Source organism: Folsomia candida, unplaced genomic scaffold (assembly GCF_002217175.1).
Source record: "Folsomia candida strain VU population unplaced genomic scaffold, ASM221717v1 Fcan01_Sc010, whole genome shotgun sequence".
Classification (NCBI taxonomy): Eukaryota; Metazoa; Arthropoda; class Collembola; order Entomobryomorpha; family Isotomidae; genus Folsomia; species Folsomia candida.
This window is the reverse complement of record NW_019091202.1, coordinates 1,973,239-1,992,025: the sequence shown is the minus strand read 5'-3', so window position 1 is coordinate 1,992,025 and position 18,787 is coordinate 1,973,239. Positions and strand designations below refer to the sequence as shown.

The 18,787-nt window shown below is 35.9% G+C and overlaps 1 protein-coding gene across 2 annotated transcripts; it reads left to right on the top strand.

Annotated features, from left to right (window-relative positions):
* Positions 1-6,408: 6,408 nt before the first annotated feature.
* On the top strand, positions 6,409-17,969 carry LOC110854704. Of its 2 annotated transcripts, none has more exons than XM_035855526.1 (9): positions 6,409-6,805; positions 7,870-8,006; positions 8,834-9,033; positions 9,976-10,118; positions 10,373-10,477; positions 11,073-11,185; positions 16,657-16,825; positions 17,647-17,722; positions 17,792-17,969. In XM_035855526.1, the coding sequence occupies exons 1-8, from the start codon at positions 6,671-6,673 to the stop codon at positions 17,710-17,712; spliced, it is 1,068 nt and encodes a 355-aa protein (XP_035711419.1). In that variant the 5' UTR covers positions 6,409-6,670; the 3' UTR covers positions 17,713-17,722; positions 17,792-17,969. The 2 variants fall into 2 exon arrangements, with proteins under 2 accessions (XP_035711419.1, XP_021958861.2); XM_022103169.2 differs by having other exon boundaries at positions 6,411-6,805; positions 17,789-17,969.
* The last annotated feature ends 818 nt before the right edge of the window (positions 17,970-18,787 follow it).

Sequence of the window (18,787 nt, the reverse complement as noted above, 5' to 3'; positions counted from 1 at the left end):
CGAAATTTATGTGACCCCAACTTCAATGGTGATCTCCACTTTGACCCCAAGGGTCACACACAGTCACTTAACGTTGAATGTATTTAACAAAAATGTCCGAAATCTTGAAAACCCGTCAGGTAGATATGTCAATTTTAACAGATTCTCAAAGGACAAAAACAATGCAGTGTCCATTTAACGTTGGACACACTGGTAACACCTTTTGGTTACATGCGTTGTAACGATTTATTCATATTAAAAAGCTCTCCTTGTTTCGAAAGCTCGTCATTTATGCAAATGAATCAAATCGTAAGAGAAATTTAGTTGACCCAAGTACGCAATACTTACGGACACGAACAGTTTCCATCAAGTTGATTATACTACATTGTGTAATTAACTCTCAATATTTGTTTAACACTGAGTCTTCATACTTTGGTATGAAATATCTTGGCTTCCACAAACGTATCATCGGTTTAAAATTCAACAAAAATATGGCCCACCATTACGGTAATTGCTCGAGATACGGCATAAAATTTAATCCATTTTCTGAACTACTGATGGTAATCCTTTTTACATACTCAGCACTTTCTAAGTTTACCTCAAGCCCCATTTTATGAAAGGCGTAGAATTTTTCAAAGTACAAGATTACCTAGTCCTGTGATTTTGATCTTAATCATTTATGTTTCTAATTCGATAGATTTATATCTATTATTGATCTCTACTTTATGATATGAGACAGTTGTCTTAATTTTTTATGTACCCTGATCGCATAAAACTTTATGAACCGTGCCCCCACCATCCACCACCTTCAAGACATCATCCAATCCACCCTAAGTGCAGCTTCAAGACCACCCACCCTAACCCGGCTAACAGAAACGTAAACGTATCTGACCACACGCAAACCTTGCACTCGCTTGGACTCAACCACTACATTTATGGGTTTGGTTGACAATCTTGTGCTCCTTGATTTTTGCTACAATTATGCAGGAAATTTTGTTGAAAAGAACGTCAACAAAATCTTTATTCGCAAGTCTTAGAGTGATCGTAAGACAAGAGAATGATGATTATCAAGGAGGAGGAAAAGTTCTCTTAATGTTTTCTATTTCCTCATTTTTCCTTGCCGTGATGTACGAAGCAGAGTTTACTTGTTCTATATTAGTACCAGCCCCGTTGAATATACCGTCCTCATTAGGTTAGTAGAAAGCAAAATTGTTACTGTTAAATAATTAAAATTTTAAATTATACTTGCAATAATGTTTTCCATGGCTGAACTGATCAAACTCATCTATAAAACAGTAGTACCCAATGAGGCAGACCCTGTTCGACACAGACTCCAAGAGCTTCAGCGACAGAAGATATTTAAGGCGACTTATGCCGTCCTAAGAACTTACTTCGTGGTCGTACCTCGCCTTGAGAATCCTGAGGCATTGTTCTTAAACCAAACGGAGAATAACGCCTTCATGGGGGTTTATATTCGAGGGTTAGATAACAGTATTAGAAATGGTTTAAGCAGCAACATTGAGCAAATTCGGGATCAGACAGGTATACTTTGCCATCAATTTGAGGAACATTTTGCTGAAACATTTACTGCCATTAAAAGTGATATTTTTATTAGCTTTTTGTTCGGAACTTGTAATGTCGTTGTTTTTGGAAAGATTGCAAGTTTAGGAAGAATATTTGAAGGAGCAGCCGAAGGGCTGATGCCATAAGGTTGTATTTAATCCCTTGTTAGTGTTTACGATTTTAATATGAAGCTTGGATCAATATCATTAACACAATTATCGTCTGCCTTGAATATCGAATAAGCCAACCGTAATGCTTCACTCCTGTGGTTCTCTAAAAAACCCCACTTCGTCGGCTAGGGAGCTGGGAAGAGAGGATGAACTCGTTGCACGAAATGTTGGTGAGAAAAGAAGGACGACTTTTTGGAGGTAGATGGAGATTCGAGAGAAGACTTTTTATTCGCTTACTACGCTTATTCGCTCACACAATTACATGTGTATTGGGGTAATCAGGCAGAGGCAGACACGGTTGCATCTTACCATCACCTCCAGCCTCTCCCAGGCCTTCCCCCAGACTTGTTCTTCCATTGCTCTGCTGCTGCTTTATATATTGTTAATGTACCTATTTCTAGCCTAGATTAAACCAGTTGGTCAAGGAAATAGAGATCTTGCAATTAACATTGCAACAGAAAGTGAGTCAATCACTTTCACAAGTTTCCAAAAAGAGAATGTGATCGAATACTAATGACAGCGACAAAAACTTGTCCTTCACACAACCACCGTCATACCACTCAAATGGGTCAAATTTATAGTGCCCAACCAATGTTTTTTTCTTTCAACCAAAAGCGATAATTTTCGCAACACTAAAATTTGTAACCAATCGAGTTTTTTTATCCAACCAAAATGTAAAATAATATAACCAATGAATTATATACAGTAAATCTCTCCATCCATTTTCAATATTGTACAATATTTTACTGTTAAAAATGTCCGATTTTGAACGTTCAAATTATCAAACCGATTTCGATGAATCAGAGGAAGATATTTCCCGGTCAGCAAAAAAACAAAATCACATTCACTAATGGCAAAGACTCAATACTTCAAGACGAAATTGTATTCCAAAAATGATGCCCCAATTTAAATCCACACGCTCATGCTTCGAAGGGGAATAAGTTTACTTCAATTAGAAAACGACCAATTGTCCCAGCAAAATTAATCTTGCTGGAAAAAATAGGTTAGCCTTTTAATAAAATCCAATACTCAAAATATAAATTATGAGCCACATGACAGGTACTAGCACTGAGGATGAGTAGATTGCCTCTAGTCGTTCTTGTCAAATTTTTGAAGAAGGAGTATAGTTGAAAGCCTATAAATTGGAAATGGCATCATCAAAAAAATTCATGTCCTAGAGAATCTTGAAATCGATTGAATTAGTAAACCCCAAGAAGGTCGGAAAAAGAGTGTCGGGAAAGTTTTAGTTGTTGACTAAATACAAACTTTTTCTCATTTATTTGAATATTTTTACTGCCTCCAGTTAATTATTTTGCAATTTATATATTAAATTAGTTGGTTGTAATATTTTACATTTTCGTTGGATTACAAAAAAGAATTGGTTGCATATTTTAGAGTTGCAAAAATTATTGCTTTTGGTTGGAAGAAACAAAAATTTGGTTGGTCGGTTAGAGTGGCACCCCCACTCAAATGTAGCAACAAACAAATAACCTTATATGATAGACTAAAGAAGTAAATTTCAGCCCCCAGGGAATAGTTAGACTCTTACACATAACAACAACAAATCTCTAAGATCATGCACTATATAGAAATTATAAGTACTTATTTATGTAAATATGTAGATCCAATACGAATTTGCAACTATGTATATGTATGTATTATCAATATCTGATATGTTGGACAGTATTCGAAGACTTTGTTTCATGTGTTTCCGTTTTTCTGCTCTATTTGATTTCACCAAGGAAGTGATATCCGCGACATTGTCATCTAAGACCGTCTCCATGTCGTATGCAAAACAAGTCGACGCGTATTTAGTTATCAAAATTCCTAATTATTAACCACACTTCCTGTTATATCCTTTCTTGAAATTATTTTACACAAATTTCTACAATACAATGTACACCACCCACTTCCTAGACGAATGAAGTCCTAATTTACATGAATTCTCAAAAAACTCATTATTTTTCTGGAAGAATACATAAATGTGTACTCATGCAGAACTATATACATAAATATTAAATATAGATATAAATTAAATACATAACCTTTATCGGTCTCATTCCATTCTTGCATACCATGCCCAACATACCTCGTGGTTACATGTCATTGATATCAAGCCAGCTAAGGCAACCCACAATGTCTGTTTTATTTGTAAAAGTAAATTTAATCTTGATTGCAGCCACAATCTTAACGTATCAGACATTTGGTGACATTCCGTGGAACACTTTCGGTACGTTGAGAAGCCCGAAAATTAATAATCTCCTCATACCAAACTACCCATGAGGACAACACATCACTCTCAATCAAATTTCTACAGAAAACTTGCCCACAACGAATAATATTCCCGTTTCCATTTCCACTGAATCTATCACCTATCAGGATTCCTACAATGTGAAAAGAACTCACAAAAAGTTGGACTTATTCCAAACTCGTGGCTGGTTATGTGAATTAGTTGTTTTATTTTTCAACTCAAATTCAAGTGCAAATTTTGATCATAATTTTGCAAATGTCATTGGCCAATGGATACATTACCACACACAGAAACATTTCACTCATTCTGAAATTCCGAAAGATGAATATTTCAATATGAATCATTTCCGAGTTCTTTTAGTTACTATATTTCCACAAAGTTATTTTAAGGATTCGCCATATTCACTTTTATATTCTCCACATTTACCAGATTACAGCCGTATATTTGCAAAATATTTTGCCATTTTTCTTCTTACATGGGAAGAAGATGAATTTTCGCAATTATGCCAACCCATCGATCCGGATGGAGTGCCAAATTTCATGAATATGAAATGTGGCCAATTACACATAACTTGGAATTGGAATCATAATGGCAATCAACAAACAGACAACAACTGGGTTCTTCCACCCGATCTAATAATTCAAAACGAGCCATTTTTCCCTTCCGCATTTCAAGTCTCGGACGTTTCACTCTATTTAATTTACGTCTTGACCAAATCGGTGAATGCTACTATACATAATCACAAATCTGTACCAAAATTCTTTGATTGTTTTAACAATTTCAATACTGGCTGCTGGTACCCCACTTTCGAAGTTGAGACCGCCGACATGTGGATTTGATGGTGGTGGGGGTGGATTTAGGTGGGGGTAGGGGTGGATTTGATGGTGGTGGGGGTGGATTTAGGTGGGGGTGGGGGTGGATTTGATGGTGGTGGGGGTGGATTTAGGTGGGGGTGGGGGTGGATCTGGGTGGGGGTGGGGGTCGTTTTATAAATGCCGATTGAAACTCAATTATAAGATTATACTCATGAGACTAAATTATGATTTAATTTATTTAAATCCTCATGCGTGTCCAATTTTCACTTGAATTCCTCAAATTTGTGGTCGCCTAATAAAAAATAATTTTTTGACTTCCTAATTTTAGAAAATTAATTTTTAAATTTCCTGTCTATTGATAACTCCATAATCCAACTTCCTGTTGGAATTCAATAACCCCATTATATTTCTAAAATCTAGACATGCACCTGTTGGAGAATGAGAACATTACACTAAAAAGTGTATATATGTATGTACATAGAAATGTGTTGGAACGTAAAAGTATGAATCATAGACTTGATCCATATAGTGATTGTCCTGACAAATGGACCACTTTTTTGGGCCATTAGTTCTTTGAATATATGTAAATGGACAATTATGCACCATTTAAGACACGCACCATGGACAAATAGATATATTGTGAACTATGCATGAACGGATTAGCCCGTTATGCAGCTATGCATAACGGGCTAATGGGCTTATAAAAATTTTATTCGCAGAATATTATTATCATTGTGATTATCTGGGAAAGCTAGTCTGCCAGTCCGTACGTAAGTAAGTGTCCTTGTCTGAATAACATCTAAAACTGAGTATATATACGTATAGATATATACATGCACTCTAAAAAATCCGGTAATAAAATCCTAATATAGCATATAACCGCTTTTGTGATGACATTAGGTATTACCATAGGTGGTAGAAAATGTTCTCTGCTAACATTTCCACCACCAACTGGTAGCTAACCTAATACATAGCCAGGTTAAATTGGGGAATCTCAATTCTTCCAGCACTGCTGTAAAGCAGTATTTAGTCTCAGTCTCATTATCCAACTTTGAACTGTTATTTTTCTATGTACATAGTAAATATTAGGTATTTTCCGCGCAGTAATATTACCGTGCTGGTAGATACAACTACATAGTTGTGTCTACCAGTACGGTAGAGTCATATATGCATACCGCGTGGTAATAAAATTTCTTAGAGTGTACATACATATACACTTTTAAAACCCCGGTGTTAATCGCCACCGCGCAGTGTTCATGTATTTATGGCGTCAACGCATAGTACTATCTACTAATTAGTAAATCTTGCCCGCATGGTTGCCAAATTGTGACTGGCTGGTGTTAATTTTATCACCAATTGGTCACACACACAAGACACATATGTAGGTATGGTCACCTCTCGGTGACGAGTAACACCAGAGTTGAGTCAGTGCTCCGAATTTTGGATAAAGTATCCATCTGAACCGAATCTGAATCATTCGTTTCGGTTTGTAAATTTTTTTAACAGAAGAGTTTTAACAACTTAAAACTTCAGACTCACTTCGGATGGTTCCGAAAAAATGTCCAACCGACTCAACTTTGATTAACACCGAGTTATTAAGAGTGTATGTACATAAATATGCGCGAGGATAAAAAATTAGCATCATAGATGTCGCAAATCTATATAGTGCGAAATATATCCTACTAATGATAACAGTTACTAGATACAAATATGCTTCTCTTTACTGTAAGATACTGAACAAGCAATGACTGACTGAATCAGCGTAACGAATGACCATACACATCTAGCATTTCGGGTAGATCAGATGGGAAAAGTGTAACAATTTAGTTCCAATTTTCTGTAGCTATTACGTGAAAAAATAATTGCCACTTTTTGAATCCTGTTTTGTTAAAATGGCATTGAGTACATCCAATGGGAAGAATAATCTGGCCAAAAATGAAATCTGGAAGAATTATTTTAACCCTGAAATCGTTCGGATTTTGTGCACAATTCAAATTGGTTTGATGATCGTTACATCCGGAATTGTGGTACGTATGTAACTGAAGCACACATGTGTGTTTACAGTCCCCTAGTAAAAGTTAAAAACCCTCAATGTTCTACACATTTATACTGCTCCTATGAAAAGTGTCTCAGATCTAAATTCTACATTTTTGCATAGATGAAGCCTAGGAAAACTATGGTTGGGTGTCGTTGTGATATTTTTAAATGTCAAAAAGGTTAAAAGCCACAATTTTTGCGATAAAAGCTTATTTTTTATTACTCCACCTACATATAATTTGTTTTCCTTTTTGATTTTCTGTCTGTGTTAATCGCTCAGCTCATCCTGAATATTTCGACATAGATATTCTTCATTTCTGTTCAATTTTTTGCAAAAAGTTATGAATTTTTGAATAAGACGAATTTCAATAGTGATTTGTAAAAATGTTCGACCCTTTTGAAATTCACTATTAAGATCTGAAGCATTTTGGAGAGTATGCTAGAAGGTTTTGCTGAAGTATCCGTATTCACCATTGGTTTCTATGCAGGCTGTGTAAATACATGTATAATCTTACTCATAATTGAGTTACAATAATGAAAACCGGAAACTAAAAAGTTTGATTTGGATAAGATTCTCCGCGTTTAAAGAGCTAATTTTTCCGAGTCCGACGGTTGAATTCCGGCGTTTATACTGAGCCCCTCGCGGAGTGGGAGCAGCTGAAGGTTGGAAAAATCGCGCCTGTCTCCGATTTTTAGCCAAGGCGACCCCACTTATAGGGTTATGTGACACTAAACTTTTCCTACCTTCTTGGTTCGAAATTGAGAAATTCGTTTTGCGAACTTGGAAAAATGCTAGAAAAGAGTTGTATCAAAAAATAGGAAGCTTTTGACGAAAACCGTTTTCCAAATATTGATCCACCTTTGAGCTAAAAATCGTGATTTTCCAACTTTAAGCTCCTCCCACTCAGCAAGGGGGCAAAGTCGAAACGCCGGATTTTGACCGTTGAACTCAGAAAAGCTGATAATCTTATCCAAATCAAAATTTTGGATGTGTGAAGTGATTCCGGTTTTAATTATTGTAACTCAATTGTTAATTTTTAATTTAAAATTCAAGATACTTTTAATGACAACGGCGTCCGCACTGAAACGGCCATGGTACATCGTAGAGACATTTGGATTGGCATTCACAATTCTACCCGCAGTTTCGGTAGCACCAACGTTTATTACTGTTGTCAAAAAGTCCTTCATGACGTAAGTGGTGGGCTTCTTTAAATTTACAATTTTCAAACTGAACTCGTTTTTCCTCTTATCATTCGAGTGCCGGATTTGTAAATTAATTTAAACTAATTAATTTGAAGTAATTGCACACTCTTAAAAATAATGTCATCATTTTTAACAATTAAGGCAATCTGGATTCCAATACCTTATGTATAATTTCGCATCGCAACTCATTTAAAATACAAAGTTAAGAAATTGTTAAACCTGTGTTGTATGTAAGGGTATTCGCAAAATATGACTTCGCAAACCTACCATAAAAATACGTATTTTGTCGCCGTTTGTACGGATTTCTTTCGCTTGTGGTGACGAGAATGAGTTTGCGAAGTATTTTTACGTAATTAATTATTTTCAGACCCACCCCCTCCCTATCCTACTTATGTTAAGCTGCTTAACACGAGTAGGATAAGCAACTCAAAATCATCCACACCTTTTTTGGTGACGTAGTATATTGACGTTCCCTTAACTGGGTAGGCTACCACAAAAAAATCCATGTTTACCAGTAAAACCTTTCGCGAAATGTCGTCAATTTCGAAAGTATGTTAATACGCTCAATTTGCGATATAAGTACATACCTAAAGGTTAACGTGAGTAAGCTCTAGAGGGATTAAGTTAGCTTTCCCGACGATAACAAAATCCAATTTAAAAATTACACCTGATCAAGGTAAAGCTTCTTCTGGATTTAGCATGATTTATGTATTTACTTACCTAGTTTGGAATTCAGATTGCTTTTCGTGTTCAAAAGGATAACACTATTTTTTAATAGTGTACACATACATACTTACTTTAAATGAAATATATAGACTCCACATCACCATGCTAACTCAAGCCGTCGCATTCGGCTTGTCATTAGCACTTGGCATAATTGCCTCCATTAAAGCTGTCCACCTAAAGGATTATGTTCTTCCGCATTACCAACGGATGGCCTGCTTTGATAGCAATGGAACCCTGATTAACCACTCGGATACATATTTCTACTACGAAAGCGAGAAATTGGATTGTGGTGACGTTTCAAATTAAATATATGCACTCTAAGAAACCCGGTAACAAAGTCATTACCAGGCGGAGTATCTATGTGACTCTACCGCATGGTAATTAATTTATTATTGAGTGGTAGAAAATTAGTTACCAACTGATAATATTTTCAAATTTCGCGACAGGGGTTATTACCGGTTTGGTAACAAAATGTCTACCACTCAATTATAAATTAATTACCATGTGGTAAAGCCACATAGATACTCTCCCTGGTAATAACTTAGTTTCCGGGTTTCTTAGAGTGTGTATTTTAGAAATATCTGCACTCTTAAAAATAATGTCATAATCCTTTCTAAACTCTATATTCAGTAAACTACACTGTTATAAGTCTGGTACAGTCACACTGGTAATGATTTCGCGGTATTAAAGTTGCTACTATTAAAGTGGCAGTAAAATTATACACTCCTTCCTATACGAGTGTCATAATGTAACACTTTTCAGCCTACATCAGGATTATGGCGAGTTATATAAAAAAACTCAGCCAAAAATTAAGAATCCCATGGCACTTCTGTATCATTCTGTTGAATGGCCCTTTCGAGGAAAAGTAAATTTTATCCAACTTTTCCTCCACGTGGCGAAAATCAAGGCGGACGATTGAACTTTGGCCCCAAAATTTGTCTTCAAAGGGGCCACCATTCAACGAAAGATAAGTGCCATGTGATTCCTAATTTTTGGTTGGGCTTTTTTCATATAACTCGCCATGATCCTGATGTATCTTGAAAAAGGCTCCATTTTAAATCATGAGTGAACTTTATCAAACTAACTTTACTTTGGACTTAGTACAGTTTTTGAAATGCAGAATTTAGAGTGCCTTGACTTTTCAAATGGGTAACATTATGTTTAAGGGTGTACCTCCATATAAGTAAATATTCACATTTTTTCCTAAATACATTCATTCATACATACATAGATGTCCGGGAAACCATCCTCGAGGCATCCAGGGGCAGCATAATGTTCCACAATATTTTGGGTGGCATTTCCATGATTTCTGTACTTGTTGCGACAGTCATATTTGGAATGACGTTATCAACTGTGTGGAATTTACGTTTTCAAGTAAGTATACATTCCAAATAAGAATGAGCAAAATTTACTCAAGTTTTCGTAAGTTAAAGAAAGACGATGACACAAACAAAAGCTAAAAAGAAAGCTGATAAATTGAAAAATTTAACTACACTTTGGATAAATTTTATTTTGGTTGTGTCATTATCTTTTTTATTAGAAATTGAGTAAATTTTACTCATTTTTATTTAGACTGTACATATGTAATTATATTATTTGAATTAATTTTTCATTTCACGACAATAAAGTTGGATACTTTCCGCCTAAAATCTCGCAAGAATTATTCGGTTGGTAAGGCTCAGCTAATAGGATGGTCGTCATTTGTGACTTCGCTGCTAATTTGTGGGGCACAGGTAGGTACATAAATACACATGTTTTCACAACTAATAAGTTCAATAAAATGTAAATATACAAACGGTTCACTAAATGACAAGGTTATTCTTAAAGAAATATAAGCCCGGGCGGTTCTTGCCGGGTTTTCGTAGATTTTTAGTCGGGTTTAATGCATCTTCTTAAGATTACTACTTATTAAATATAGTAAAACCAATTTATTGATTTTACTACAGTTGATTCAAAATTAATATGCAGTAAAAATTCTGAAAGGTTATTTGGCGGATGATTGGTTTCCATTGATTGGTTTTGAATATATTTTCCAAATTTCATATGATTTTCATTTAAAAAGTAGAAAAAAAATGTGCATAATTAAATCGTTGTCAGCCACTTCGGCCATTTGACCTTTTAAAAAAATTTGAGGACTTTAATGCATATCAATTTTGAACGAACAGTAGTATGAAATTTTAATCCTTTGCGTAGCTATGTATGATTTGAACCATTACATAAGTGAAAAATTCATGTTTAACAAATATTTAAACCAAACTGGAAATTCATTTATTTTAAAATGATACCAATTTATGTTTAGAATTGCATTTATGTACGTTTCTTATACAGATGTCAATGTTTTCCCTTCCTCAACTTCCATGGAGCGTGCTGCAACTATATTCTTTTTCAAGTTACGCTGTCACCATGAACTGGTTCCTAGTGACGGAAGCTACTTATCTGAGGTGAGTTATCTCGGATAATTAACAAAACGGCAGCAGTGTTATGTATCTCAGAAGAAGTAGAAAAACGTGGATGGATACATATTACGTCAACAAAATAAGGTTACTATATGGGGCGTTCACTAGGGCGTCCAAAATCGGAAAATTTTTCATTAAAACCCGGTACAACGAACGTTTCTTCAGAGGTTTATGCAATGGTGGGAATTTGAAAAAATATTTCAGGGCAAATTTCAAAAACGGGCGATTTTTACCAGGCCAAGGAAGCAAACTCAATTTCAATTCCTTTCGCGTGCTAAAAATCGCATCTTTTTCAACTTTATCCTTAAATATTTTGGCAAATTCCAACCATCGCACAAACTGCCTGAAGCAACGTTGGTTGTATTGACTTGGATAACAGAAGTTTAAAATTTCAACCAAATTTTGGAGGGTTACACTTCACACCATCGCATTGTTAGATATTTTACGATGGTTAGTAATCCTTATACATAAAAGTCTACCATCTTTGTTTCATATATGTACATAATGTGAATTTCCAAATTGGTTGACTTCTTCACACCGTCGCACATTGTAATATTAGGCCAGGTCAAGTCCCAAAAGTCCTAGGGGGCGTAACTATGTATATGTATACATATTTGTAATTCATGGGAGGCAGGGAAAACACTTTTAAAAAAATTTGGGGACCACACCCCCTGTGGGGGTGGTTAGCCCCCCAGGGGGTGTGGCCCAAAAATGTTTATATTTTTACAATCAGCAACTCATATGGACTTTAGGTGCAAAATTTTGTGGACTTAAAAAAATATCTGACCAAAATATACCATTTTATATGCCAAAAAACATGGGTTTTCGGGCAAATTTGAGGGGGGGTGGCGCATTCGGTCGGGACTTCCCGACCTAGTTCTTCCGGTTCCTGATAGTCATAGTGGAGTTCTATAGGCACCATAAAAAAGTCCGTCGGGAACCACCGACCAAGGAAGTTATTAGGTGTCAAACTTCTCAAAAACCTGTTCTGCGATTTTACAAAAAACGGCAGTTGCTCTCAATGTTTAAGAGTTTCAGTCGCATATATAATTATTCTAAGCATGTACAAGCTTAAAGTGTTACATCACCCCAAAACGTTTGAAAACAGTTTGTTACCATTTCATTGTGCAGGAAATAATTTTAAGCGTCATTTTGTTTAAGCCCACAGGGGAAATATGCCACGCCATATATCCGTCTATACCGCTTTATGTTATTCAACGTATTCACAAGAAAGATTTAGGGTCAGACCCTACCGACTTGGTTTTGGTCTAAAAAAAAGCTCCAGAATGTTCTTCGTCTACTCCCGGCTATAAACACTTTAAAAAGTTGCTGAAAAGGTTTGAATTAATGTATCAAAGTTTTCAAAAAAAATAATTTGCATTTCGACCAACTTTAAAAAAATGTTTATGGCCGGGATTAGAAGAAGAATATTCTGAAGCGTATTTTCAGACGAAAACCAAGTCTGTGAAGCCAGTGGGTGTGGCGTTCAAAATTTTCTTGTGACCTAGGTCCTAGTTTTTATTTTTTAAACAGCTGGCATTTCAACAATTGTGGATGAATTTTATTCATTGTTTTTGAAAAAGGATCTGAATGAGTTACATTTTTCTAAGGCGAGACACCAAACGTAACCATGCACCCAAAAAAATACGTGCATGGTTACGGCGAAGCCATGGTATGCAGTTAAGTGCCCACTTGAAAACAGTCAAACGGGATTGTGAGAGAACCATACGTCGTAGATACATGCGGTTTCGACCAATGGGTAGTAAATGCTTTGTAGTATTGCAGATTTATCTCTGGGCTTAATCGGTTCACACCTTCATGGTGTATTTCTCGTTTTAGTGACTTTTTTTCTGTATCTCAAAATATTCAGCTGAAAGTGAAAAATCGGCTCAGGGAAATCGAAAGGACTTAAAAAAATATTAAGATCATTATTTAGGGTCATGAAAATCAGGTGGAAAATGACGAAGTAATGGAGGTTTGAAATTTTTAAAATTCAGTTACATCCATGGCAACTTTTGTTAAGAAATTTTTTATATGTGTAAATGATGACCCGAACCAGGGCACGATTGCTCGACTTTTGGTATCTTAGGGATTCTATTACAATGCCAGTTCCTAAGATACCAAAAGTCAAGCAATCGTGGAACCAGGGCTTATCGTCATGTCCGTCTGTCTTTCAATAACTCTCTGAAGCGTTGCTCGATTTAGACATACTTTTGTACAAACATTTGTCTGGGCAATGCAACGATCGAGTTCGAAGATGGGGCCAAACAAGATTAGGACTTGTGGGGGCCATATACATAAGTGGATGGGGTACATTATATCCCAAAATTTAAAAATTGTGGCAGAAAGCCGAAATTTGACATGAACCTTGATAATGGGTCCAAATGAAAGCCTGTGAAGTGAAATTCTAAAATTTTTCAACGCGAGGGGTGGTGTGTAGGGTGATTTTCAAAATCATCCAATCGATCTGAAATTTGTTACAGAGTTGATAATGGGTCCGTTTGGACGAATATGAATTGAAATTAGAAAATTTTCAACTGAAGGGACATTAAAGGGTGATTTGGATTTTTTATGACGGCGTTAAAAAATTGTTCACTTAAAAACGACAAAATAAATAAATTTAAAAAAATAAAACTAAGGCGAGACGCGCTATTACAAACATGAGACAAGCCCTCCCATCAACACTCCCGTCTCGCCGTGGTCCCATTAATATTTTTATATCTGGGGGGTGTAACCACAATTTAACTTTTAACTATTAATACTAATGTAAACTGCATTTAATTTGATAAATGTTTAAATTTTATATTGCATTTCATTTTTAAAAATCACTTGCAAATTAGGCAAGAAAATAGACAATAGACTAAAATCTATTGTCTGCATTTCTTGCATTAATTTCGATTTCAATATGTAGCACTAGCAATATGTAGCATTCATCAACGGAGTCTGGATAAATTATTAAAATCTCCGAAATATTTATGTAAAACGTTTAATCGAATCAACAAAGTATGTGTAAAAACTTTTTTTGTTGATTTGTTTAAAGAAGATCCATACCAGAAGCAGGATCTCAAAGTTTCAATTCAATCGGTTGTTATTGAAACAGTTTAGAATAACCGAACTCTTTCTATCAACTATTGTACAAAAAATTAAATGTTTACTTCTTAAAAACAATTATTTTAACATAGGCAATCATGCTATGATTGTCATGCTGTTAAATACATTCCAAATCTGCATTCAGAAATTTCAGAATTGAGCTAGCTGCACCGGTAAACGATAAATAAACTTTTGCAGTTTGATTTCAGACATTGGTGCGACACACACGAAAATGAAATGGACCCATGTTGGAATATATACCCCACGTGGTTTTTGAAATTCTTGCATACGATACAGGAAAGAATTGTAAAAATAAAATTGTGGTTACACCCCCCAAATATAAAAATATTAATGGGGCCACGGCGAGACGGGGGTGTTGATGGGAGGGCTTGTTTCGTGTTTGTAAAAGCGCCTCTCGCCTTAGTTTTGTTTTTTTAAATTTATTTATCAAAGTTTTAATTGTTTGAAAGTTAAAAAAAATTAATAAGCAAACGGCAAAGGTCGCAAGGTCAAATCTCGCATAACCCCGTAAACGGGGTATAGTTGGAAAGGTCTTGGCAAGAGGATTTAGAATATATATACTTTATGGGGTCTGGGACCACCCTCTGATTATTTAGAGACCGATCAGCATTATTGAGTTTTCTTCGGACTTCTGCTGTGTTAGCTCTCAATCTGCTCCTGTGTTAACGTTTGTATACCTTCAAAACCAAAACTCAAAAATGTTCACTGGCCTCTGAATAATCAGGGCGTGGTCCCAGACCCAACAAAGTATATATATTCTGAATCCTCTCATCAAGACCTTTCCCATGATACCCCATTTATGGGGCTGTAAGCCTTGACCTTGTGACCTTTGTCCTTAATACATTCAATTTTTTGACCTTCGAAAAAATTAAAAATTCTCAATGGATCTGAAACTACAACTCATTCAGATAATTTTTCAACAAAAACGAGGAATATTCATCCAAGATTTTTGAAATGTCAGCGATTTGAAAAATTATTAACTTTGTAACTTTGCTCAGTCCTCTTAATTCAAAACACATAGACAAGTATGTAAATGGTTCGCGTTTATTTTCTCCCCAGTAAGTTTTCACTGCCCGCGTGGAGACAAATTCAGCCGCTATTTCTGAACCTGTTAATGCTTAGTTTTGAAAATTTTACCATGAGAAGTTCAACACCATAGCTCGATCATAGAACCCTGATAAGAAGTTTAGTTCTGCAGCACTTAAACATTTTTTAAATAGCAAACTATTTAAAACTAGCAAACTATTTAAAACTAGCAAACTAGCAGCTGAATTTGTCTCCGCGCGGGAAGTGAAAACTTACTGGGGAGAAAATAAATGCGAAACCTTTACATACTTATCTATGTGTTTTTAACTAAACAAAATGACGCTTAAAATTATTTCCTGCACACTGAAATGGTAACAAACTGTTTCCAAAGGTTTTGGGGTGATGCAAGACTTTGATGAATTTAAGTAAATTGATGAGTTTCTTAAGCTTGCACATATTTAGGATTAGAAAATTTATATATGCGACTCAAACTCTTAAACGTTGACAGCAACTGTCGTTTTCTGTAAAATCGCAGAACAGGTTTTTGAGAAGTTTGACACCTAATAACTTCCTTGGTCGGTGGTTCCCGACGGACTTTTTTATGGTGCCTATAGAACTCCACTATGACTATCAGGAACCGGAAGAACTAGGTCGGGAAGTCCCGACCGAATGCGCCACCCCCCCTCAAATTTGCCCGAAAACCCATGTTTTTTGGCATATAAAATGGTATATTTTGGTCAGATATTTTTTTAAGTCCACAAAATTTTGCACCTAAAGTCCATATGAGTTGCTGATTGTAAAAATATAAACATTTTTGGGCCACACCCCCTGGGGGGCTAACCACCCCCACAGGGGGTGTGGTCCCCAAATTTTTTTAAAAGTGTTTTCCCTGCCTCCCATGAATTACAAATATGTATACATATACATAGTTACGCCCCCAGGACTTTTGGGACTTGACCTGGCCTAATATTACAATGTGCGTCGTAGAACATACTCTCTTCAGTTTCTGAGCCGCGTCTTCACAAACTTGATGTTCTACGACGGTGTGTTCTGGTGCACAATTAGGGGTGCCACCGCCACCTATGTAACAAAAATGGTGATTTCATCATCATTTTTGATGCCAGGAAATGTGGCGATGATGATGATGCGTAGGCGCCTCCCCGAGGTGGGCGAAATGTACACCGAGTTATTTGGTTGGCTCTCCCCGTTCCTCCATAAGCGGCACTCGAATACATAAGATCGATTCTTCTGGTAGAATCTATATTCTGTGCGTATTTTACGAACATTTCCCAAAATGAAATAACTGTGTCCTTTACCAGGAACGTTTTTATGATGCTCTTTCACGAAGGATGTGTCGCAGGTGTAATAACGATCATAGCTGTTTTCGCGGAAAATTATGGATCTGAGGGTTTCATATTACCGATCGGAATAATTCAAATTTTTCAATATGCAGCATTGGCGGGGATGTCCTTAATAGCTATTGTTAAGGTATGTAGGTTATTTAAATCTGTATCAAACCTAAAGCGGATGCATATGTACATAATGCTACAGAAATTGCGTATGAATATTTGAAAAAGACTCAATATATAATGAGGCACAATAGAGGTCTCCCAACGTATGCTCACAGATTTGAACCAAAGTAGCGTTAATCGATCACAAATAATTAGTACGAAGTTTGCAAAAGGAACTATTTTCCAATGCGCAGGTTTGGAGGAGATATTTGTATCCCAAGAGGGGAAAAATGCGAGCAAATTTGGAAAATGAAAAAGTTGCCAGTCTTGGGGTGCATATTCTCCTCTTTTTATGCAACATCCCCGCTAAACGAGGGCATTGGCAGATAGTTCCAGTTGCAAATTTCATACTAATTATATTTGTGATCGATTGACGCTAGTTTGCTCCAAATCTGGGAGCATACGTTGGGAGAACTTCATTGTCAGCCCTTGATAACATTGCAATTCCGTAAATTGAGAAGCCTTTAGAAATTTTTCTCACCATTCTGAGTAAAATTAGCTTGAACGCTTTTTATAAACTTACCATGATCAAGGTCGTCTTTTAATTCTGGAATTTTTTTTTCAAAATTAACGGACTTTTTCTAGTTACCAAAGACGGCGTGAATTGAATCACGAAATATTATAGAAACACTTGCAGACTAAATAAAGTTTGGCTAAATTTGAACAAGATTGAGGAAAAAGAGGACGACCCAACAGTTGGGTGAATTTAACCCAATTGTTGCGCCATCCTCTTTTTTTTTACTCAATCTTGTTCAAATTTAACACAACTTTCATTTTCAGTCTGTATTAAAATTTTAGGCTGATAATTCGAATGCGGAATCACCAAAGGAAGCCAAGAAAGCCGGTGCTCAAACCCTGATTTAGAAAATATTAGGTACAAATATGTGAACATAAACGGATCAATTGTAAATAGTATGCACATAAATATGATTAATTTCAGTAGGTATTATATGTTCCCATTGTGGCCTGATACGTCCTCAAAAAGTGTGAGATCAGAAAATATGCACGCCTGAAAACTCAATTAAGAAATGATACATTTTTCTGTAATGCACAAAAAATGGCTTGTATAAAACACGTACAAAACACTTGAATAAAACACAATCATTCAAAATATTTCATTACCATGTAATTGTACATATAAATAACTTTAAGTACAGCAAAATTAACCACCCTCGTACTTTAACTTAACCCTTTAACTTACCCGATCCGCACAAATTCTTCCATCCTCTCTGAATTCAACCCTCTCAAACTTCCCGTTTTGCTGGAATGTTTGCCCTCTTCATTCTTCCCGTTGATCCGATCCATTCGTTCTCTCAGTTGATTGTATGAATATTAGTAAAGTTTTCTGGATGCATAAGAAAAGTGCACGTTTTTTTCAATTCCTCAAAATCTCTGCTTGTGAGATTCGCAGGATATTTTTTAAGCAGAAAACCAGATCGATGTTCTTTTCTGCATGTATTATTACACGAAAATCTAGCAAGAAAGACATTTTTGAATATTTTTTTCTGCTATCGCCCCTCCAAACATTTGTCTTTTTAATTTTTATGTACCATGGTATTAAATACAATGCAAAAAATGCGTTTAAAAAAAATCCACATACATATGTACCAAACGGTATCACTTAAATATTTACCCATCGCAGGCTCCGTACAAAAAGGCATCTTCGGAAATTGATACTGAGGTCACATTTGTCGATTTTGGGTCACCTGGGGAATTCCGATTAATTTCTAAAAATTCTTGGATTCTACGAAATACGAAAATAAACGTTAATTTTGAAAAAGTAGAAAAGTGAGGCCATTAAAGATACACGTTATACGGATAATTTTAGCACGTTTATTTCAACACAAGGAACGTCCATATATGTAGTACGCCATCGAGAAACTCCGATTTTTGTAGACCACCCACTCTCCCCTTCCCTATCCTAGTGGTGTTAAGCTCA